Below are 23239 nucleotides of genomic sequence, written 5' to 3' on the forward strand. Positions count from 1 at the left end.
ATGGGTCACCCTGCCTGCCCACACGTCAGCTGCCTTCCCTAGCCAGCTTGAAGCCCCTAAGCTCCTTTGCTGTCCCTGCAGTTCAATGAGAAGGCGCAGCCGGTGTCGTGCTTCACACACCTGGTGCAGGCCAATGTACGGAACAAGAAGGTGTTCAAGGAAGCGGTGCAGGGCATGGTGGCCAAGGGCACCACAGGCTACAAGGCCGGCTTTGAGTATGCTTTCGACCAGCTGCAGAACGTGAGCCCCGGGGGTGGGCAAGTGGACAGCTGGGGGCGGGCAAGGGCCGGGGCTTCATGACACTGGGGAAGTCAAGACGAATGGCCTGTTAGCACCCAAAGGGCAGCTGGGGCAGCTAGCACCGTCTGCTGTGGGGGAGGAGGGCCCGAGGGCCAGGCCCCTGGGGAAGGGAGACCCACCCCTGGGCCAGGAGGGGCCGGGAGCTGCCTGACCCCACACCTGCTCCTGCCCAGTCCAACATCACACGTGCCAACTGCAATAAAATGATCATGATGTTCACGGACGGCGGCGAGGACCGCGTGCAGGACGTCTTCGAGAAGTACAATTGGCCCAATCGGACGGTGAGGCTCAGCCCAGGCAGGCGCTGCCCTCACGTGGGCCCGGCACGGCGGTGGTGGGGGGGTGGTGCTGTGCTCTGGCTGCCGCAGCATTAACCGCAAGCCCCAAACAGGTGCGCGTGTTCACTTTCTCCGTGGGGCAGCACAACTATGACGTCACCCCCCTGCAGTGGATGGCCTGCGCCAACAAAGGTACCTCATCTGGGCATCACTGCCATGGGGCCCGCCTGCCGTGCCCTGCTGTCCACCGGGCTGCTTGTCCGCCTGTCCTTGCATGTGTCCAGCTTTCCAGCTGCTTGTTCATCCACTGTCTGTCCATCTTTCTGTACATGTGACTGTCCATCTATCTGGCTGGCTGGCTGCCTAACTTGTCCATCTGACTGAGCATTTTTTCTGCCCATCTGTCTGAGTGGCCATTGTCCGTGCATCTCCCAGCTTGTCTGTTCCTGTGTGTCTGTTTGCTGGTCAGTCTGTCTCCATGCATTTGGGCCTGTCCCCTGGGTGAACTCTGAATGTCACCGCCATCCTAGAATGAGGGACTTGAGGCCTCAGGCTCCTTTCTTCACCCAGCTGCTTCCTTATGCCTACGTTCACAGCCCCTCCCATAGCTCGTTCCCATTGACAGGGCAATAGCAGGGAGCACTAAAGGGACCTGATTCAAGGAGAGTGACACCAAAAAGAGAGGGAGCCTCAAGAACTAGTTGGGGCTGCAGACATACCCCAGGGTACAGGGTCCCCTGTGCTGTGGTTCCTGAGCACCACCCAGGCCCGCCTCTGCCTCCCCTTCCCTTACAGGTTACTATTTTGAGATCCCTTCCATCGGTGCCATCCGCATCAACACACAGGTGAGACTGTGGGGGGCCCCCTCCTCCCAGCTCCTTGCCTCCGTGGGGACAGCGCCAATGACGGGCTGCTGTGGGGTGAGAGCGCCCCCTGGTGGCATGCTGACGCATGGGAAGCAGAACAGAGAAAGGACAGAGGAAGGGACTCGTGACCCCTGCCCACCGTCCCCTCCAGGAATATCTCGACGTGTTGGGCAGGCCCATGGTGCTGGCGGGCAAGGAGGCCAAGCAGGTGCAATGGACGAACGTGTATGAGGATGCGTTGGTAAGGCCTCTGGGCAAGGAGGGGTGGGGCTAGCGACCTTCCCCCAGGGATGTACCCACAGGGTCAAGGTCCTGGAGGGACCCCTGGTGGGGGTAAACCAAATGGAGGAACAAGAGAAGTGGCTTGAACCTAAGCCTCTGTCTGAACACTTGGAGTGGGGGCATGGCTGGCCACAGGAGACCAAGCCATCACCTTCCTCTCCTTTCAGGGGCTGGGGTTGGTGGTGACAGGGACCCTCCCAGTATTCAACCTGACGCAGGATGGCCCTGGGGAAAAGAAGGTAAGGTCTCCCACTGGGGAAGGGCGAGACACACCTGGGGAGAGTTGGGCATGACCGTAGCAGGTCTGGGATGGAGGATGGATAGATAGGCAGGCCTGAAAACTGGACCGGGCAGCTGCTTGTGAGAGCAGCCTGAGGCCTTGGGGAGGGAAGGGCAGGGAGCTCGCCGTGGAACTGAGCTGTTGCAGACCTCCCGCCTCTGCTCCCAGAACCAGCTGATCCTGGGCGTGATGGGCATCGATGTGGCTCTGAATGATATCAAGAGGCTCACCCCCAACTACACGGTGAGTGTCCACCTGCCTGTCCTCCCTGCTCTTCCTCCCACTGGGACCCAGCCAGGCCCAGGAGAGGGCACTGATGGCAATTACAACCCCTCCACAGAGACCTCTGAGTTTGGGCAGTCAGGGAAGGCTTCCGGAGGAGGTGAGCTGGGGTCGTCAAATTTTCTGTAAAGGGCCAGACTGACTATGTGAGGCCCTGCCAGCCTAAATCCTCATACTCAATTCTGCTGTGGTATTGGGAAAATGGGCACAGACAAAACAAACAAATGGGCATGGCTGTGTTCCAACACAATTTTGTTTGTGGATACTGAAATTTGAATTTCAGATAATTTTCACGTCATGAAACAATTCTTTTTTCAGTCTTTTTCAAGCATTTAAAAATGTGAAAATCATTCTTAGCTCACAGCCATACAGTAACAGGTGGCGGGTCAGGTGTGGCCCATGGTCCGTAGTTTGCCGACCCTTGGACTGTTGCATAGGCAGAAGTGTCCTGGGTAGAAAGGGGGGAAGGAGTACCTCGGAGGCAAAGGGAACTCTCTGAGCAAAGTCCTGAAGGTGAAAACCAGAATCATAAGCTCGGGAGGGGCAAGATCAGTGTGGCTGGCCCCGGGCCCGTAGCAAAGAGGGTGTAGGTCATGGCTGTGAAAGGGGTGGGGGCTGAGCTGTGTGTGACGCCTCCTCAAACCTGAGCCATGTGAAGGCACCTGTCGTTGGCTCCATGTGCAGGGAGAAAACTGCCAAGTGCTAAGGGTGTGTCCAGGGTCTTGCTCCTCCTTCCCTGCCACCTAAAAGGGATGCCCAGGCCTGTGGGATTCCGGGGTACATGCCTCCCACTGCGCTCTACTGACATGGGGACCAGGAGAAGAACAATCTGGCTGACAGCTCCATGAGAAGCAGGGGTGGCGTGAGAACTACAGAAGGCCAAATGCCTCGTGGCCCCATGGAGCTGGTCAGCCTCAGCCAGGGCTGGTGCATAAAGGGCACCAGACTGCTGGGCTTGGCTTGAGTAGCAGGCTTGGGGCCCAGTGGTATGTGGGGGCCTGGCCCAGGCAGGCACCCCTCAGCAGCTTGGAAGGCAGGCCAGGGAAGAGCTCTGGAGCCCAGAGCACCCTTGCCCAGCCCTCCAGGCCCTGAGCCCCCAATCTATACCCCCAGCTTGGAGCCAATGGCTACGTGTTTGCCATTGACCTGAATGGCTACGTGTTGCTGCACCCCAACCTCAAGCCCCAGGTGAGCCAGGTAGGTGGCCTGGAGGGGGGTAAACCCTATGAGATAGGGACCCCTGACTTCCTTCCCTGCCTCTTGCAGACCACCAACTTCCGGGAGCCTGTGACTCTGGACTTCCTAGATGCAGAGCTAGAGGATGAGAATAAGGAAGAGGTGAAGAGGGGAGCGGGCATGGGGGTACGCAGGACCGGGGAGGGCAGGAACCCTGCCCCTCACAGCTCTGGCCCTTGCAGATCCGTCGGAGCATGATCGATGGTCACAAGGGCCACAAGCAGATCAGAACATTGGTCAAGTCCCTGGATGAGGTGAGGGCCGGAGGGGCAGAGAGCCAGGGGAGGCCTCCTCCTCCCGCGGACCCCACCCCTGCCTGCTAGCCCAAGTACCTGACGCAGCCTCTTCTCCCAGAGGTACATAGATGAGGCGATGCGCAACTACACCTGGGTGCCTATAAGGAGCACCAACTACAGGTGAGTGGGGCGAAGGCTGGGCGGCCCCTGAGCCCAGAGTCGGAGCCCGTGGGCCCCCTCCTACCTCCCCCACCCCAGTGTGCCAAATCCCCGTGGGGCACCAGCAGCCAGGGCTGCTCAGTTCTCACCCCATGAGGCTCGGTGCCCAGGGGCCTCTCACTAGCCCTTCAGGAACAAGCACCATCGCCTGGGAGCACAGGACAGACACAAGGCAGTACCTCTGATGGCTCCCTGCTGTCTGCTCCTCCCCCCAACTTCCCTCCTGCCTGGATTGTATCCCTGGGTGTCTGCCGCCAGGATGGCATCTTCAGCACATTCACTGGCCTCCTTTCAGCAAGCAGCAGAGCCTGGGAGCAGGTCCCTGTGGTCAGGCCACACCCCAGGCGGTCACATCCACACCCCACGACCAGCCCAGGCTGCCCAGCACTGCGTTAGTGCCAGCTCTGCTCTCAGCTGTCTCTGGGGACTGTGGAGCCCACTCCCACAGCAGCACCCGCCCCAGCCTAGCTCACTGCCAGTGTCCTGCTCCTTGTGAGTTTGCTGCTGGCCAGCTGCAGGAGGCTGGCTGAGCAGCTGGTATTTTGGGGAAGGCTGCTGGGGGTGAGGGGTGGGATGGAGATTTGCGTTGGGACTAGGAGTCCTGAAGCCTCCAGGAGAATTTGGGGAGTAGAGGGTCCAGGCTCCTAGGCCATGAATCTCCCACCACTAACCAGGGAAAGGTGTCCCTGGTGGTCAGGGAAGGGGAGGCCGCAGCCTAGGCGCCTCTACCCAGCTCCAAGGCCGTGGGGAGGGGTGCCAGTGTGGCCCTCCTCTCCCCAGCAGTGACCCACGCCCCTCCCCTGCCTTCCTCCCAGCCTAGGGCTCGTGCTCCCTCCCTACAGCACCTTCTACCTCCAAGCCAACCTCAGCGACCAGATCCTGCAGGTCAAGTGTAAGTGGCTGACCCCTGCCTGCGCCCTGCACCCCTGCCTCTGCCCCGCACCCTGGCCGGCCCCAGGCAGCATAGCCAGCCGCTTGCAGCCAGGCGGCCCCTCCTGCCCACTCTGCCCACCCCCCAGGCATCCGCAGGCTGGGGCACCAGCCCAGAAAGTCTATGAAAATCTGCATGCTCGCCTTTTCTCAGATTTGGTTCCAGACCATTCTCTCATGGTTTCCATTGAGGTTCTGTTTTTGGTTTCTCCTACTCCGTGTCTTCCCTCCTTAGCCTGCCTCCCCGAACAGCCCTGGGGGCCGCATTCCCAGAAGATACCCCTCCTCTCATCGCTCCCTCCCCTTCTCCCTGCAGCTCTCCCCCTGTGGTGTCACCCCCAGGGTCTCTCTCTCTACCTTCTGCCCCCTCTGCTGTTCTCACAACTCATCCTTGCTCATCTTCGTCCTCACCTCAGCCCTCATCTTCTGCCTCTCTCACCTCCCTCCCAGGACCACTCTTTCCCTTACTGTTTGCCTTCTTTCTCCCTCCCTCCCTCTTTTCCTTGCCTCCCTCTCTCTTTCTCTTTCCCCTCCCTGCACCCCCACCTTCTCTATCTCCCTCCCTCTCTTCCCCTCCCTTCTGCCCATTCTCTCCATTTTTCTCTCCCACATTCCCCCCTCCCTCTCGGCCTGCCCAGCACCCCTCCCTTCCCTCTCTTGTTTCAGGCTCCCTCCCTGTCTGTCTCACACCCTCCCCGCTCTCATCCTCTTTTCCTTCTTCTCCCAGCCCTGCTCCCTTGCTCCCTGTCTGTCCCTCTCTTGCCCTCCTACCTCTCTTCCCTCTCCCTCTCTTCTGCCTGTGGCTCCTCCCTGCATGTCCTGCTCACCCTGGGCCTCCCCCAAGAGGCCCCGGAGCCTGTGGCCCCGCCTGCCCACCGCCAGAGGTCACTGGGAGGGAGGCTGGGGCTCCGGCCCCACCGGGCGCCCCCACCTACCTGGCCGACTGGGGCTCATCTCCTTTGAGTTTTCTTGCTCTCTCTTTCTCTCTCATGTCGTTTTTTGCAAGAAGTTTCCTTTCGGTATGATGATGAGACACAATATTTTCATTCAAACAGCCATTGAATAAAATATTGTTTGTGCCCCCCCCTTCCCCTCCCCCTTTTCGTTTGTTTTTGTGTTTGTGTTGTTTTTTGTTTTCCTCGCTTTCTCTCTTGGTGGACTGTCCCAGTGCCAATCAGCAAACTGAAGGGCAAGTATATTCAGAACCAGTGCACCCTCCTCTCCCCACCCCACCCACCCTCACACCCCTGCTTGCCCCCCTCCCTGCCCAGGACCAGCCACACCCCTGCTCTCCAGGGCCCTCCTCCCAGCATCCCCTTGGCTCCTCTAGTTCTTGCCTTTCCTCCGATCCCTAAACCCCTACTAGAGCCAGAGGCCCTTTCCCCTGGCCCTACCTGCAGGGTGGTTCTCCAGCGTGTTCTGAGACATCAGGCCACCTCATCCTCTTGGATCCCTCTGGGCAGCCCCTGTCCCCACCCCCCACCTTCTCTGTCCCTCCAAGACAACTCAACAGTGGGGACAGGGCTGGATGCCTCTGCACCACCACCTGCCAGCAGTGCAAGGGCCTGAGATGCAGGGGCCTGAGATGCAGGGGGTAGATCAGTCCTCAGAGGGGCTTATATGATGCTTATGGGAAAGGGCCAGGTGCGTGAGGCTTCCTCTAGGCGAATTTTCCCTCCTCTGACCTCTGTTGGGGGCTCCAGAAGCTGGCAGCACTCCCAAGAAAAGACAGAAGGCTTTGGAAGCCTTGTGCCCTGACCCTGAGACAAGGAGGCAGGATAAGGCAGCGGGCAGACCAGACCATCCTGGGTGCTGGCCGAGGTGCTGAACCCCTGTCCCCTGATGCCCCAGTGTTCCCAGAGCCCCACCCTGAGGTCCTCGCTGCTCCTGGGAGGGTGGTCCGGAGAAGGCGTTCCCCTGGGAAATAAAGGCAGACTCAGGGTCTATGGGCCTGGCCAGGAATGGAAAGGGGGTCTATCGGGACCCCAAGGGCCAGCAAAAGAGCTTGGAGGGAGTCAGTCTAGATGTGAAGAAAAAGGGCTCTGGCACCCACAGGTACCCAGGCCAGAGACTTCCAGGAAAGGGAGGCAGTGAATTCGCAGATCCTGGTGAGAACAAGGGGAGTGAATGAGAGCAGCACACGAGGGTCTCTGCCACTGGTACACAGAGAGACACCGCTCTCAGGGAACACCTGGGCAGATGGGGCATGGAGAGCCATGGGAGGATGTCCTGCCCCTGGTCCCCATGGCCTGAAAGCAGGGGCTCCCCAGGAAACCCTAGGAGCCCTGTCCAGTGTAGCCCAGCAAAGAGGATACAGCGACCCCACTGCCCTGGGGGGGGAGGGGGGGAAACGTACCCTCCTTCCACTGGCTTGAGTTGTCTCTTCTCCCCTCCCACAGCCCTCCCAGGGCCCCCAGAAACGCAGGGCCCTGATAACAATGACAACCATAGATAGCCTCCCTTCCTGCTCCCCACCTCCTTTTTCTTTCTCCTCTTCCTCCTCTCCCCCCCCCACTCCTTCCCTGTCGGCTTGTGTCCAAACCCCGCCTCACAGTCCTATCAGAAAGCAACAGTCCAACCAGTGACTGCCTTGCCCCTCCAGGCACCCCAAGGCCCCCCTCCCTGGAATCTTGCAGTGCATTGTGGGAGTATTTGGGAACAGGGAAGACCTTTCTGCAAAAATAAAGCCCTGGGGTGACAGAGAGGTTGGAATCTGGGTGAAACGATCGGAAAGTGGACTGCCCAGAGTGCGACAGACGGAGAGCAGAGGGATACCTTCCAGATGCAGACCAGTAAGATGGCCAGTCCAGCTGGGCAGGGAGAGGCCAGAGAGAAGCCCCAGGGGTCACATCCCCAGATTCACTCACAAACCCACACAGACACTCACATACCTGCACACACCCACACATATACACTAATGCAGCACGTGCTCTCACACACACATGCTTTCACACGCACATACACATTCATGCATGTGTGCTTACTCCCACACACATACGCAGGTCCACTGGTGGATCCTTCAACAGCACAGCACCCCAAACCTTCTCCAGAGGCCCCAGCATTCCTCCCTGGCTGCTCTAGTCCAGACAGGTCCTAGGAAGGAGGGAGATTTAGCCCTTCCTCCCCACCGGCCTTCGTTCCCCAGCCAAGAGGGCAAGTATGCAGGTTCAAGGAGCCCTCCTGCCCCCTCCCAGCTCCCAGACTCTCCTCCTGCAGCGTGGGAGCATTCACAGGCACCTCAAGGGTCTCCCCTCACTCCAGGGAGGACCGCCAAACCCCACAATGCACTGCAGCCCACCCCCAGCTGCCCACACCGTCTCTGGTTGGACTGTCTGTGCCCGTGAGAAACCCCCTCGGTTTGGCCATGTTGATGCCTGACACAGAACAAAAGCAAGACCTACCAAAATGCAAACAGCTGCAGCAAAGAAAGAGAGATAAAAATCCGCAGCCAAAAGCCAATCCCCTTCCTCAAAGTCTCTTTGGAGGCGAAGGGCGTTCCGCATGCGGTTTTTTCCATTATGGATGCAATAAGAGCGAGACTGGCGCCTCCCCCAGACCATGCATATATATAGCAGTGTGTGTATATATATGTGTGTGTGTGTGTCCGTGTATATGTGCTATACATCCGTATGGAAGCATATACAGCCACGCCAAGGGACTCACTGCCGACAGAGGACCAGGCCCGGGCAACATATTGGCTATAACTGCCCTCCTCCTGCGATGCTGTAGTCTCCACAGGCCCTCCACCCCTCCCAACCCACCCTTTCTCTCTGGCTCGAACTTGAACGTGGAAGTGGCGGGTTCCCTCTTTGCTGGTGTCTCCCCTCCCCTCAAGCCACCCCCTTCCCTGTCCCTCCAGCCCCTTCAGCTCTGAGCCCCCTGGCCTCCCGCTTCCCCAACCCCCGCCGGATAACCCCCCGTTTCTGTTGCAGATTTTGAGTTCCTGCTCCCCAGCAGCTTTGAGTCTGAAGGACATGTTTTCATTGCTCCCAGGTAGCTTGCGTGTGGCCTTGCTGAGGTGTCCTCCCCACCCTGACCGCCCTGGCCCGCCTCCTGCATTGCTACCTGGAGCTCTGTGTATCTGTCCTGTGCAGTGTCGCCCACCCCCCCATACATAGCCCTGTATGTGCTGCCATGTGCATACCTGGGCCATGTAGCCGAACCAGGCAGCAGTGGCCAGCTGCCCACAGCTCCGGCTCCCACCAGGTTTGGGGCAGAGGGCTCTGGACCCTCCACTGACCTTCCCTACCCTCCCAAGCAACCAGAAGGAGCTCTTGCTGCCCTGGGCTGGCTGTCCACAGCATGCCCCTTGATGGGCAGCTGCTGCTCTGGTTTGTGGTGCCCTCCCCACCCTGCACCCTGTCCTTGTCCTGTGTCAGTGTTTGTGTGGGTCTGGGGACTGAGCCAGTCAGAGCCCCTGTTGGCAGTGCTGAGTCTAGGCGTGGTGGCTCACTGAGGCTGGGGCAGAAGAGGGGATGGGGGCTTTGAGAACCTGCTTTGACTAGTGAGGGATCAGGGCCCAGAACAGGCCCAGGCCTGCAGCATCCCCTGCGAGCAGTTAGCGCGCACACACACATCCTCATGTGCACACCCTCTGCCTGATGGCCCACATCTGAGGAGCCTGGCGGGCCCCCAGGTGGGAAAGCCCTCCCCTGTAACTTGGGCTTTGGATGAGGGCAGGTGGGTGCAGCTACCAGAGACCCACGGGCACTCTCAGGCACCACACGGGGGCTCTGGACTCTCCTGACCTCCGTGTGTGCACGTGCGTGCATGCACCCACAAATCTCTCTGTGACTCTCGTAGATGGTGTGTTTGTCTTTGTGAGTCATTGTGAACGTTTCTAAAAGTTGCAGTATAAATGTGGGGTGGGCTGCGTGCATCAGTGACTGTAGAAATGTGGGAAAAGGCCCGTGTGGTCTACAAGACCCTACCCACTGAGGAGAGGGACTGTGTTTGTTTTTGTCACTTCTGTGTCTTTGGCTCAGGAGAGCTCAATAAATACATGTTGGGTGAGTGCATAAAGTAACCCACAAACATAAATGTATACATGGGGGGACTGCAAGTGACCCAGATCTCAAGGATCTCAAGCCCAGCTGTGTGGGTGTCACTCTGGGCATATCAAGTGTGTCCTCCACACAGAAGTACGAGCTGTGCACTGCACAAAGGCCCTGGGGGCCAGTCTCCGGTGCTCTCACCAAGCTGTGGGCCCTAGCAGAGCCTGGGGAAGCAGCACATTTTTTTCTTAACTTTTATTTATTTAAGTGTGTTTTTCCAGGACCCATCAGCTTCACATCAAGTAGTTTCGATCTAGGTGTGGAGGGCGTAGTTCACAGAGGCCCATGTGGGGATCGAACCGGCAACCTTGTTAAGAGCACTGCGCTCTAACCAACTGAGCTAACCGGCTGCCCCAAAGCAGCACATTTTTAAAATTCCCACAAAGTTGCTGCCGTCCGGGCCAGTGGAGAGGGGTATGAGTGAGGAATTGGACAGGAGAGACAGCTCGATCTACCAGGGTAGAAGGACGACTCGCCGAGACTTCTTGGGAAGTAGAGCCCAAGCAGGCCTCCAAATGCCCCATCGCCCCCATGCTCTCTGAGCCCTGTGAGGGCCTTGAGGTGAGGGATTTGGCCTGTCCATCTCTGGGGCAAGAGCATCCCAGGCAGAGAGAATAGCCAGTCCGAGGACCCATATGTTCCCACTGACTTCCTGACATCTTCTGTGGTGTGATGAAAAAAACAGGCTCAGGGAGCTTGAGTGAGTTGTCCAACGGCACACAGCCCGGAAGCAGCAGGAGGAGCGTAGGTTGAGGTCTTAGACTCGGTTCACTAAGCCAGTTCTGGGACTCCGCCCACCTTGTGCCCATGGACCACTGCAACATACAGGTGGGTGAGCCCGCTAGGAGGGCCTCCCAGACACATAGGAGAGGTGGGAGGCTCTGCAGGGTCATGCCGAGGAGGGAGAACCTACCAGAGTTGAGGAAGCAGACCCTCATTCTCCTGTCAGCTCTGCCCCTCCTGAGACCTGGGAGCCTGCCAGGCGCCTCGTGGCTGCAGCCTGTAAGAACACACCTGCCCCTCCCTGAGGCCTGGGCTTCTCAGCCAACAGCCAGGCAGACCTGCTGGGAAGCTTCGACCCTCTGCTCTATCCAGCACCCCAGCCCACTCTTCTTGCCCCCCACCCCCAGAGAGTATTGCAAGGACCTGAATGCCTCAGACAACAATACCGAGTTCCTGAAAAACTTCATTGAGCTCATGGAGAAAGTGACTCCAGACTCCAAGCAGTGTGAGTGTCTGGTGGGGCAGCCTGGAGGAACCCAGGGAAGGGGCAGCTGTGGAAATTCGCAGGCCCGAGCTAAGGGTAGCGCCTGGGCCAGGTCAGGGGAAGGCTCCTGTTGGAGCCTTGAGGGGAGGAGGTGAGTGGGCAGGGAGCCACAAGAAAATGCCCCCTCCACCCCTACCCTCCTGTTCCAGGCAACAACTTCCTTCTGCACAACCTGATCTTGGACACGGGTATCACACAGCAGCTGGTAGAGCGCGTGTGGCGGGACCAGGATCTCAACACGTAGGCACCACCCAGCATGTGGGGGCAGGAGGCTGGGAGGGGCCCAGGGGCCCTGGCCCTACCTACAGAAGGCAGGCCTGTGACCTCACCTCCCTGCTGCCCCCAGGTACAGCCTTCTGGCCGTGTTTGCCGCCACCGATGGTGGCATCACTCGCGTATTCCCCAACAAGTAAGTGACCTACCCCACTGTCCCAACACCCTGCCACTTCCTGGGACCACTGGCCACCATAAGCTACCCCTTTCATCAACCTCTGCCTGTCTTTGGCAACCAGGGCAGCTGAGGACTGGACAGAGAACCCTGAGCCCTTCAATGCCAGTTTCTACCGCCGCAGCCTGGATAACCGTGGCTATGTCTTCAAGCCCCCACCCCAGGATGGTGAGTGGCCTCCCAGGGAAAGCTCAGCCAGGGCTGGGCTCCGCTCTCTGAGGCACCTCTCAAACACCAGGCTGGCTGAGACAGGGACAGATGAGAAGAGAGGGCGAAGCTGTGCCAAATACTGTGCTGGGTGCTGGGTGCTCAGGCTGGGCTCAGCCTTGACTTGGGCTCCTGGGTCAGCAGGGCTCAGCATAGAGTGGTCAGTGTGGCTGCCAAGCCCTCCTCCTGACTGCCTGCCCCCCCGCCCCACCCCCAGCCCTGTTAAGGCCTCTGGAGCTGGAGAATGACACGGTAGGCATTCTTGTCAGCACAGCTGTGGAGCTCAGCCTGGGCGGACGCACCCTGAGGCCAGCAGGTGAGTGCCCAGGGCAGAGATCGGGAGAGACAGTGGGCATGGTGCCACCAGGCAGGTGGGCACTGATGGTCCCTTGCTCTCCCCCGTAGTGGTGGGTGTCAAGCTGGACCTAGAGGCCTGGGCTGAGAAGTTCAAGGTGCTAGCCAGCAACCGTACCCACCAGGACCAGCCTCAGAAGGTACTTGTGCAGGGATGGGGGCAGTGCCCGACAGTACCCGTTCTGGAGTCCCCAGGAACCCCTACCAACCCTCCCACTCGGAGTGGCTCTCGTGCCTATGGGGAGGCAGGGGCTGTTGCTGATGGCCTGGGGACCCAGATGGATGACGGGTTATGGGAGGGCGGAAAGCCGGTGGCACCTTACGGTCCTTGCTCTCTGCCCAGCAGTGCGGCCCCAACAGCCACTGTGAGATGGACTGCGAGGTCAACAACGAGGTACGTGTACCCTGAACCCCAGCGTACCCCACCCCCACTTCTTAGCCCCAAGTGCAACTCCTAGCCCATCCCTTGGCCTGTGGGTCTCAACACCCCACCCTGAATTCACAGCTTCACCAGAACTGGGGGAAGTGGTGCACCCTTCACTCCACCACTGGATTGCCAGGGTCTAGGGAGGAAGTTCTGGGCCCGGGCCCCTCTCCATCCTCCTTCCCCTTCCCCACCTCTCAGGACCTTCTCTGTGTCCTCATTGATGACGGCGGATTCCTGGTGCTGTCAAACCAGAACCATCAGTGGGACCAGGTGAGGATCAGGAAGGGGGTAGAAGGAAAGGGTCCGGGTTTGAGCCTTGGGCGGGCCTGGCACTGCCAGCCCTGTGATTACTGCTCTCTCCCGGCATCCCCAGGTGGGCAGGTTCTTCAGTGAGGTGGATGCCAACCTGATGCTGGCACTCTACAATAACTCCTTCTACACCCGCAAGGAGTCATACGACTATCAGGCCGCCTGTGCCCCCCAGCCCCCAGGCAATCTGGGTGCGGCTCCGCGGGGCATCTTTGTGGTGAGTCCCAGCAATGCCTGGCCGGAGGTGAGAGGGCTGGGAGACCCGCCCCCAGATGACCTCCCACCTCTGACAAGAGGGGTGGGGGTGACCGGGTCCAGGGGTAGAAGTGGCAGCCCGTGCCCCCTCTTTCTTCTTCAGCCCACCATTGCAGACTTCCTTAACCTGGCCTGGTGGACCTCAGCTGCCGCCTGGTGAGTCCCACTGGAGTCAGGGAGGGTGCTCTCTGGCCGGAGGTCTCAAGTGAAGTGGGGCAGGGCACTGGCCTCTGTTGACCACTCCCACTCGGTGACCCATGCCCTGCAGGTCCCTGTTCCAGCAGCTTCTCTATGGCCTCATCTACCACAGCTGGTTCCAGGCAGGTAGGTAGGGCTTTGGAGGCCCCTTGTCAAAACTCCTTTCCTGTCTACCCCGAGACCGACCCCAAAGGGAGGGCGGGACTTAGGCTGAGAGCAGCTGAGGCCCGAGAGGTTCCAGGGTGTCGGGGTGGGGCTGAGGCGCTCTGGGCCCTCGCAGATCCCGCGGAGGCCGAGGGCAATCCCGAGGCGCGCGAGAGCAGCTGCGTCATGAAACAGACCCAGTACTACTTCGGCGCGGTGAATGCCTCCTACAACGCCATCATCGACTGCGGAAACTGCTCCAGGTGCTGGTGGGAGCGGGACTGGAGGGGCGGGGCGGGGCGGGGCGGGGTCACGGGGCGGGGCCTGGACGGAGGGGTGGCGAGAACCTCGATGCCCCGCCTTTCTGTGCCGCCTCCAGGCTGTTCCACGCTCAGAGACTGACCAACACCAACCTTCTCTTCGTGGTGGCCGAGAAGCCGCTGTGCAGCCAGTGTGAGGCCGGCCGACTGCTGCAGAAGGAGACGCACTGTATCCTGCCCCGGCCCCCCGCCCCCTCCCCTCCGCGCGCCCCCTCCGTGCCGCCGCCGCCTCCTTGACTCCCCACCCATGCCCAGCGGACGGCCCGGAGCAGTGCGAACTGGTCCAGAGACCGAGATACCGGAGAGGTCCGCACATCTGCTTCGACTACAACGCGACGGTGAGGGGCCAGGGCCGGTGGGGACCGGTCACCCGCTCCCCTGCCCTACCCCGGCGCGCCCAGGGCGACCAGCTCCCTCTCTCTTCCCGCAGGAAGATACCTCAGACTGCGGCCGCGGAGCCTCCTTCCCGCCGTCGCTGGGCGTCTTGGTGTCTCTGCAGCTGCTGCTCCTCCTGGGCCTGCCTCCCCGGCCGCAGCCTCAAGTCCACGCCCACGCCTCGCACCGCCCTTGAGCACCCCCTCCCGCCCCCGCCCCAGGCCTCCCCGCCTCTCCCCTGCGCCCTGCCCCACGTCCCCACCTTAGATCCTCACCCCCTCCTTTACTGAAGGACCTGAACCTGGACGCGCCAGGCCCCACAAGTCAGCCTTGGAGTGTGTGTGCGCGGGTAGAGGGGTCCCACAAGAGGGCGCCGCAGATCTTTGGCCCCCAAGTCATATCTGCTGCTGAACTGTCAAAGTGTCCCCAGAGTCCTCATTCCCACTGGACTCACCCATCCCCAGGGCTGGGACAGAGAAGACACAGTACTGGTGCCAAACCAGGCCTCAATGCCCACCCTGCCTGGACGCTCCCTTTGTGTGGGAGAACTAGGCCCTACCCCCCTGAACTCTTCTAACCTGTCCCTTCTGCCCCACCTAGGACCAAATCTGGATTCCCTGGGAATAATTGAGGACGTTGAGGCGGGCAGTTTGAGGCCTGTCCATCCCAGCTTAAGTCTTAGCAGGAGAGAGGTTCCGGGACAGCCTCCCAGTGGACTCCTGCCCCTCTCAGGCCTACATCATCCTCCTCTCCCTCCCCCAAGCCCTGGAGGTGTCCAAACAGTGACAATAACACTGGCTAAGACAAAACCGCATACACACCTGAAGCCCTGAGGGCAGAAACTGGACTCACATTAGACATACCCCAAAGGACACACACACAAACACGGACATGCACACCACGGGGTGGGGTGAGGGTGGGGGCTCACAAAGCCTTACACAGGGCAAGAGGTTGATGGGAGGCTTGGCACATGGGCATTCCATCTCCTGCTCACCACCCCCCTCTAATCTGACCTGCAGCCCAGCTGGTCCTCCATCTCTAAAGCTGAATGTCAAACAGTGCCAAATGCTGGGGCAGAGGGTGACGACTCCTCTGACCCACCCTAGCCGCCAGTGTCCCCTACATGCCCCTCACCCCCCCAGGTGCTCATCGTAACCATTTCTCAATAGTGTCAGTCCCCAGTGGGACCACATGCCACTGCCTGCACCCTTCAGCAGAGGAACTAGACATTGCCCTTTGCCTTAGCGGGGTGACTTGATTGCTCCTAGCTGGGCCATCCCACCCCCAATCTGGCCCTTACACACTCAAGCCTGTGCCCACTTCCCCTTTTCCTTCCCTCACACCCCCTTCTGCTCCCAGGAGGCCAAACTGCTCCTCCCTGCTGAATACACACTTGCACATGCATACGCACACATACACACACTCTGTGCACACACAGAGACTGGGCCTGGGCACATCACACCATTCATTCTGGTAATTACCCCCAAAGCCTGGGAGCCAGTGCGGGACGGAGGGCAGGGGCATGTGGCCGTGGGGCTCAGATGGACTGGGAGGCGGGGGGCGGGGGTGCATTAATGAATGGCTCCGTTAATTAATGTTATGTTGCTTGTCGCTTTCTCAGTGTGTGTGGTCCATGCCCACTGCTGGTGCCAGGGTGGGCACCCACGCTGTACCCCAGCCTAGATGCCAGCCATGTCTTGCGGGGGCGTGTGTGTAACTGTAGTGTAGTCAGGTGCTCAATGGAGAATATAAAAATAAAAAAGGATCAAACATATACAGAAAAATATATATTTTAAGTTTAAAAAACAGAAAAACAGACAAAACAGTTCCCATCAGGTAGTTGTCCAACCCCCAGCTGGGTCTGATCCTTCTCAATACCCACCTGACCTGGCTGTCCCCTTACCTCGGGCTCGGGGATCTGTGGGGGACTGGGGGACCATTTCCTTTTCTCTGCCCTTTTTTTTTTTTTGGTTGTTGTTCTATTTTGTACAGACAAGTCGGAAAAACAACAGCGACAAAAAGTCAAGAAACTTTGTAAAATACTGTGTGTGTGATTCCTTGTAAAATATTTTCAAATGGTTTATTACAGAAGATCAGTTATTAAATAATGTTCATATTTTCACTTCAAATGGTTCCCATCTACTGTGTCTACCCTGGGGTGACGATTGAGTAGCTTGAAGACAAGTGACCTTGACCTCAGAGCCCCACTTAGCACGCAGCTGGGAGTGAAGGCCATCGCAATCCAGGTCCCAGGTGGGTGTAGAGCCTCCTAAGTGCCAGATAGTTTAATCCACTGTCTTGTATAATCTTCTCAAAAGCATCTGGGAAAAGGTGTCTTTAAAAAAAAAAAAAAAGCTTTCCAAAGGCTCAAGGAGATGAGATGCAGGTTTAGGCAGGCATCTGGCCATCAGGTCAGACTACCAGAATCTAGTGGGCAGGTCCTCCACCCAAAGCAAAGAGAGAATACCTGGCCTGACTCCAGCACCTGGTGCTTGAGGGCCCAGTGCCGCTGTCCAGAGAAGCCAGGGTCTGGTCCACCTAAAAGTATGACCGCTGTCCCTCCCAGGCCAGGGGAGACTCAAGGCCCGGTGCTCTCGGTGGCCACTGCTGCTCACACTGGAACCCAACTCTGAGTCAGTTTCTGCAAATCCTCTCAGCCCTCCTTCCGGCCAGCCCTACGCCTTTATTCATTTTAATCTCAACTCTCTTAATAGTCAACTTTAGTCTATGTGACCTTCTAGTTCTTTTCAGGGGGAAAGACATAATCACCAGTGCAGAGGTTTCCCAGTGCTCCTGACTCTCTTACAATGCTCAGCACTCAACCAGTGGCAGCCAGCTGAGTCACCACCACCTTGCAGTTGGGTCCTAATTTATCCCTATACTGCAGATGCGCAAACTAAGACTTAGGAGAAATACTTACACCCCAGATGCAAAGAGCAAAAAATTAGCAAAGGCCTGTGGCCAGGAGGCCTTAGATGCTAAATAAGTGGAGGAGGGCATTCCAGGCCTCAATAAAGAAAGGCACCTTTCCTCACTCCTCTGCAGGCGCTGGCCATAGAGCAATGCCTAACTAGCAACCCCTGATACAGCCCCCATGTCCTCAATGGCCCCAGAGGTCCAGGGGGTAGGGCTGCCAGATAAAATACAGAACATCCAATCAAATCTGAATTTCGGATAATGAATATTTTTCAGTATGTTCCCAATATTGCATGAGACATAACTATACTAAAAAAAAAATTAGGGACATGCTTATACTAAAAAATTATTCATTGCTTATCTGAAATTCAAATTTGAGCACCCTATATTTTGATTTGCTAAATCTGGCAACCTTACCCTGGGGTGGCATCCAGTGGGAACCCAGACCCCATACAAAGATTAAAGGTGTCAACACCCTTTGTAGTCTGGAAGGTTAAGCACACGTTGGCAGTTGTACTGAGATCAGTGGCTGAAAGGAAGGATTCTGCACTTTATAAATGTAGTTTGTCAAATATGCACCTTTTTAAAAAGTAACTAGAGATACAAAAAATCAGTTTGCACAGCACACAAGCTGCCGGAAGCCACCGCCGCAGTGAAGTGGGGACCCAGAGCCAGTCTTTTCCAAGTTTGTGAGGAGACCTCTCTTCCTTCGGCTCAGCAATCAGAAGTTTGTGGTGGGGAGGTGAAGTTTGTGGTGGGGAGGTGAATCACTGAGAGCTGCCCAGCCTCGCTCCTTTGGGGAAAGGAGATCTGAGTATGAGTCACAACTCCAACTTACTTGTAACAAGGGCAACGTGGGCAGCACACTCACTGAGCACCCAGGGTGAACTGGCATTTTACACTCCGGTCCCCCTTGGACCCTCACGGTGGGTCCTGCCATCACCTCCATTTTTCGGTCCATAAAACTGAGTTTCAACAAAGTCCAGGAACTTGGGCAATGTTACACAGCCACCAAATGGCAGAGCAAGAATTCCAACCTGGGTCGAGCCCCATACATCCCACACAACCTGAGTAAGGCATGTGCACATTCTTACCCACACACCTGCCCACAATGACACACCCACTCAGATGTACAAGCATAAAGAGCCACTCTTTCAGGGGAATTCAGCAAGTGTGTGGCCTGCAGTTGTGATGCCGCCGGTACCCGCCGCTTTCCCAAGATTAGTGATGCTCTCCACCCACTCTCACCTCCGGAGAACCGGCGGAAACGGTCCTGACAACTACAGCTCCCAAGCACACTCTCCTCTCACTACATGCGATGACGGCGGGGCGCACAGCCTCCTGGGACTTGTAGTTCTATCCAGAAGCCTGATTTCCCTCGTCTCCAGCTTCGGCCACGGACTCGGTGTCCCAGCATGCCACGAAGCCGGAAGATCTACGCCAAGAGGGCATCCCACCGCCGCTCGGGGCGCGCAAGCGCAGCACCGCTGTTTGTCGGCGCCTTGAAGAGGGAGGAGGTAGGGTCGAAGCCAAGACCTAGGCCGAGCCGTAGCTGTCCACACTTGTCTCGGGCCCAGAACTAGGCTCCAGTCTCGCGCGGACTGTAGGACCCTGGAGTGGATGGAGTAGGCCCAGCCCTGAGATCAACACCAGCCCAAGTCCCTGGCGCGGGGCCCACAGGGCGGGCAGGCAGGCTGCCGAAACCGCCCAGGGCCTTCCCTCAGGTCCCGGCGAGGGGCCTAGGCCCCGGCCCTGCAACCAGGACCGGCTCGGCCCTTTGGGACCGGAGCCGACCCGACCAGAAGTGGAGCCTTCACCGGGGCCATAGGTAGTGATTAGGTCGAGCCCGGGCCTCCCGTCGGGGCCGAACTGGGACGAGGCCCCGGGGAGGCCCCTAGCCCACTAAACCCTTTCCTCAGACCGACGCCCGTTGGGAAGATGCAGCGCGCCCTCCCGGGCGCCCGTCAGCACTTGGGGGCCATCCTGGCCAGCGCCAGCGTGGTGGTGAAGGCCCTGTGCGCGGCGGTACTCTTCCTCTACCTGCTGTCCTTTGCCGTGGACACGGGCTGCCTGGCGGTCACCCCAGGCTATCTCTTTCCTCCCAACTTCTGGATCTGGACCCTGGCCACCCATGGGCTGATGGAACAGCACGTGTGGGATGTGGCCATCAGCCTGGCCACCGTGGTGGTGGCTGGACGTCTGCTGGAGCCCCTCTGGGGGGCCTTGGAGCTGCTCATCTTCTTCTCAGTGGTGAACGTGTCTGTGGGTCTGCTGGGGGCCTTCGCCTACCTCCTCACGTACATGGCTTCCTTCAACTTGGTCTACCTTTTCACAGTCCGCATCCACGGCGCCCTGGGCTTCCTCGGTGGTGTCCTGGTGGCACTCAAGCAAACCATGGGGGACTGTGTGGTCCTGCGAGTGCCCCAGGTGCGGATCAGCGTGGTGCCCATGCTGCTGCTGGGGCTGCTGCTGCTACTGCGGCTGGCCACGCTGCTCCAGAGCCCAGCGCTGGCCTCGTACGGCTTCGGGCTGCTCTCCAGTTGGGTGTACCTTCGCTTCTACCAGCGCCACAGCCGAGGCCGAGGGGACATGGCCGACCACTTTGCATTCGCCACCTTCTTCCCTGAGATCATGCAGCCTGTGGTGGGGCTGCTGGCGAACTTGGTGCACAGCCTCCTGGTGAAGGTAAAGATTTGCCAGAAGACAGTGAAGCGCTATGATGTGGGGGCCCCGTCCTCCATCACCATCAGCCTCCCAGGCACAGACCCTCAAGACGCGGAGCGGAGAAGGTACTGTGGCATCTTCTGAAACCGTGTCGAGCTAGGAGAATAGTTATTAAGTCGCATTCTCTCTGTCAAGGTGCTTGCTGTATCTAGGCTGGCACATTGGGTCACATTGGGGCAGACTCAGAAAGAGATCAGATCCTGTTTGTGGCCTTGAGGAACTCAGCATGTAGGTGTCTAGGCTCCAGTAGGTGTTTTCCAACATTAGGGAATGTTGCCTTTCTCACCACTGTGGCTGCTTAACAAGTCTCAAGAAATGCAGTTTCCTTGGGTGCTGTGTGAGGGCCTAATGGAGAGCCCTGGCCTTGTCTCAGTCTTGGAATCCTAGACACTGGTTCCATGGGAGCCGGAAACAACCTGCTGGTGCTAGAGGAGACCTGGGATCCTTAAGAGGCAGTCCAGGCCACCCCAATTTCCAGTTGCTAAACCATGTTCTCTTCCTGGGTCTTAATTCAGATATGGTGCTTCTCTGCCACTTATTGAGGAGGAAGCTTGGAGTATTATTAGACTTATCCTGCCCTCCCGCAGGCATGTGTCACCAAACCCAGGGGACAGGCCACGTGACCCCAGGGAGTGGAGACAACCTTTTCATTATGTGTAAACTAAGCCACCTGCACCATCAGGAGGCCCAGCTGAGTTACTCTGCACCTTAGCCAGGGCAGGTCTTTTTCAATCCATCTCTTTGTCTCTCCCAGGTCTGTGGCCTCTCTAGAGCGGTCACAACTCCATTTCCAACATTATTCCTGGGGGTGTTTTTTGAAGCAATTAACTTGAAATCTGGAGCAGGCTCTGTTCCTACTTTGCATTTGTCAAAGGCTCCTGCTTTTGCTCATCTGTGAAATGGGTCTCGGAAGCTTTATGAATTCAGCTGAAGAGTGCTGTGCTTACTATCCACTGGGGCTGTGGAGTTGAGTGTGGGACGCATCCCTTTCTTAAAGGAGTTTCCAGCAGGGGAACCACAGAGTCCACAGATCAGTGAGGTCCAAGGTGGCAGGTGCTACAGGGCATAATTGTGGGCCCTGCAGTTTGTGTTTCTGTGGCTGATGAATCCTCAAGATCGAGGTCTGTCTTAACCTTACGCAGCGGAGATGGAGCCAGGAGGCCTGGGCCTGGTAGAAACTGAGCTGTCCTCAGAGCTGTTCGGGGGGACCAAGCCACAGTGGCAGCCCATCCTCCACTGAGAGATCTTGGATTGCTAGGGTCCGCTGGACATTCAGAATACCTCTGCTCAGGCTCAAGAAAATGAACAGGTGGCGGCAGGTCGGGGGTATCAGGAGATGGGTTCTCCGCATAGCCTTGCGGTGGTGAGCTTACTTGGGGATGAGGGTTACTCCTCCAACCACTTTAACATCTGGCTGCTTTGACATCTGGCTACTCTCAGACCTAAAGGGCTACTAGTGGGACACAGGGTTTCCTGTCTTTGACCCTGTGAGGAAGCCACTGCCTCTCTCCATTGGCAGGCCTTTGACAGAACTGACAAGGCAGTCTCCAGGGTGGGGGCGTGGGTAGCAGCAGAGCAAGACTGTCCTGTCTGTGCCAACTTGCCATGTGCCAGGCTGGAGGACAGAGGGGAAGTCTGCTGGGGCTTTCTGTGCCCGTCATTATTGCTTCTCCTGCCTTGTTCCCTGGCATGGTAAAGATTTTGGTTCTCTGCTGGAACTTGGAAGGCGAGACAGGCTGTCCCCCATGCTGGTGGCACAGAGGTGAGGCATCAGGGGTCCACTGTCAGGCCCTGTGTACCGGGTGCACGTATGTACCTTCTAGTGAACTTTCCCACCTCCACCCAGAGTGGGGTCTCCAAAGATCTGCCCAAAACCTGTGCTCTGGCCTGTGCTGTTTGTCCTTCCTCTCTTCCTGCAAGGACTCGGTGTGTCCCTACTCTAACACAGAAACTAGTGACTTTGGGGCTTCTTCTGGGAAGAATATTAGAATTGGTTCAGAGCGGTGAGCTGACCCAAGTTGGCCCTGCTTCCCAGGCTAAGAGCCAAGTCAGGTGCTTGAGTCCCACCCTTCCCCCACAGACCCGTCAGGAGGTTCATAACACCTCTGATGAGGGCAGAGAAGTAATCACCCTCTCCAGTGATGCCAGTGCCCAGGCAAACTCGTTATGTCCAGGGATTTGCACTTCTACCCATCTACCCAGGGGTACCAGCTCTGCCAACCTGTATGCACCACCCTTAGAACCCTTCCTGGGGCTGGCCTGTGGGCAGTGGGGCAGACACCCAGCTGGCTTTCTCAGCCTGGAGGTGCCCCACCTGTGGAGAGAAGGTTTTACAGCCTTTGGATCCTCGTTCTGATGGCAGAGTGGGTCCTGATCCAATCCCTAGGAGCCCTGAGCCCTGCATGGGGAAGGGGAACACACAGGATTCTGAATGATTTTGAGAGAGGAATCTGAGTGGTAAGGGGAGTCAGCTTCATGGGAGAAGAGTCCAAACCCAGAATGACCTCTCATCTTTCCTCTGGCCCCAGGCAACTGGCCCTAAAGGCCCTCAATGAGCGACTGAAGAGAGTGGAGGACCAGTCCGTCTGGCCAACCATGGACGACGATGAAGAGGAGGCCGGGGCCAAAGTGGACAGCCCCCTGCCCTCAGACAAGGCCCCCATACTCCCAGGGAAGGGGGCTGCCCCAGAATCCAGCCTGATCACTTTCGAGGCAGCTTCCCCGAAGCTGTAACCCCAGACCACCGTGAGTGTAGCACCTCCTCTCCCAAGTTCCCCTCGACCCCCTCAGCTACTCCAGGGCACTACTCTGAGGAGAGGGAAGATGGCCTGCTGGGGCTTTCCACAGCCTCCTGCTCTTTCTCGCCAACACTACCCAGGACTCTTGCTACCAGGTTCCAACTCCGGACAACCACTAAGTCAGGCATGGGGCCTCGAAGCATCAGGCAGCCCAGGCCATCTGGGGTAAGCCTGTACCTCAGCCAGCAGCCCAAGCAAGTGGCTGCAGACACTGGTGCCACAGTGCCTGGGCCAACCCTCACGCCTGATACTGGTTGCCGAGAGCCCTGAGCCAAGGCAAGGATTTGCCAAAAATGTTCTGGGGGTCCAGCCAGTGCAGGACTGCACATCCCCGCCCATCCCCAGAAGGACTACGTTCATGTCAAGATTTCTGGTTCCCTCTGCTGTGGCCATGGCTGAGCAGCCACAGCTCCCAGATATTTTCTACAGGACCACTTGAGTGGGCAGCCGAGCCCAGCCGTGCAGTATCAATAAAGCAGTTCTTTGAGATATGATTCCTGGGCTCTGTCAGACCACCTTGTGCAGTCCCCTCAT

The 23239-nt window shown here is 58.1% G+C and overlaps 2 protein-coding genes across 13 annotated transcripts in view; both read left to right on the forward strand.

Annotated features, from left to right (window-relative positions):
• CACNA2D2 (calcium voltage-gated channel auxiliary subunit alpha2delta 2) overlaps positions 1-16520 on the forward strand; it is a 132782-nt gene extending 116262 nt beyond the window's left edge. The window contains exons 11-39 of one of the 12 annotated variants that reach the window (XM_033132771.1): positions 82-240; positions 474-581; positions 692-770; positions 1374-1423; positions 1596-1685; positions 1894-1965; positions 2175-2249; positions 3402-3485; positions 3555-3626; positions 3707-3778; positions 3879-3940; positions 4795-4871; positions 6078-6098; positions 8842-8902; positions 11094-11191; positions 11380-11470; positions 11577-11639; positions 11743-11846; positions 12103-12201; positions 12291-12379; positions 12583-12633; positions 12865-12936; positions 13040-13192; positions 13334-13386; positions 13499-13554; positions 13709-13835; positions 13952-14061; positions 14142-14230; positions 14323-15760. In XM_033132771.1, coding sequence (XP_032988662.1) covers positions 82-240; positions 474-581; positions 692-770; positions 1374-1423; positions 1596-1685; positions 1894-1965; positions 2175-2249; positions 3402-3485; positions 3555-3626; positions 3707-3778; positions 3879-3940; positions 4795-4871; positions 6078-6098; positions 8842-8902; positions 11094-11191; positions 11380-11470; positions 11577-11639; positions 11743-11846; positions 12103-12201; positions 12291-12379; positions 12583-12633; positions 12865-12936; positions 13040-13192; positions 13334-13386; positions 13499-13554; positions 13709-13835; positions 13952-14061; positions 14142-14230; positions 14323-14463 — 2478 coding nt within the window. In that variant the 3' untranslated portion in view covers positions 14464-15760. Of the gene's footprint in view, positions 1-81; positions 241-473; positions 582-691; positions 771-1373; positions 1424-1595; positions 1686-1893; positions 1966-2174; positions 2250-3401; positions 3627-3706; positions 3779-3878; positions 3941-4794; positions 4872-6077; positions 6099-8841; positions 8903-11093; positions 11192-11379; positions 11471-11576; positions 11640-11742; positions 11847-12102; positions 12202-12290; positions 12380-12582; positions 12634-12864; positions 12937-13039; positions 13193-13333; positions 13387-13498; positions 13555-13708; positions 13836-13951; positions 14062-14141; positions 14231-14322 lie in introns of all 12 variants that reach the window. The other 11 variants (XM_033132774.1, XM_033132772.1, XM_033132773.1 and 8 more) reach the window with 11 other exon arrangements.
• A 2111-nt stretch (positions 16521-18631) lies between these two features.
• TMEM115 (transmembrane protein 115) lies at positions 18632-23199 on the forward strand. The gene is made up of 2 exons (XM_033133026.1): positions 18632-19972; positions 22436-23199. Exons 1-2 carry the CDS (start codon positions 19122-19124, stop codon positions 22638-22640), a joined length of 1056 nt encoding a protein of 351 aa, XP_032988917.1. The 5' UTR covers positions 18632-19121; the 3' UTR covers positions 22641-23199.
• The last annotated feature ends 40 nt before the right edge of the window (positions 23200-23239 follow it).

The sequence above is a fragment of the Rhinolophus ferrumequinum genome, chromosome 17, assembly GCF_004115265.2.
Source record: "Rhinolophus ferrumequinum isolate MPI-CBG mRhiFer1 chromosome 17, mRhiFer1_v1.p, whole genome shotgun sequence".
NCBI classification, from domain to species: Eukaryota; Metazoa; Chordata; class Mammalia; order Chiroptera; family Rhinolophidae; genus Rhinolophus; species Rhinolophus ferrumequinum.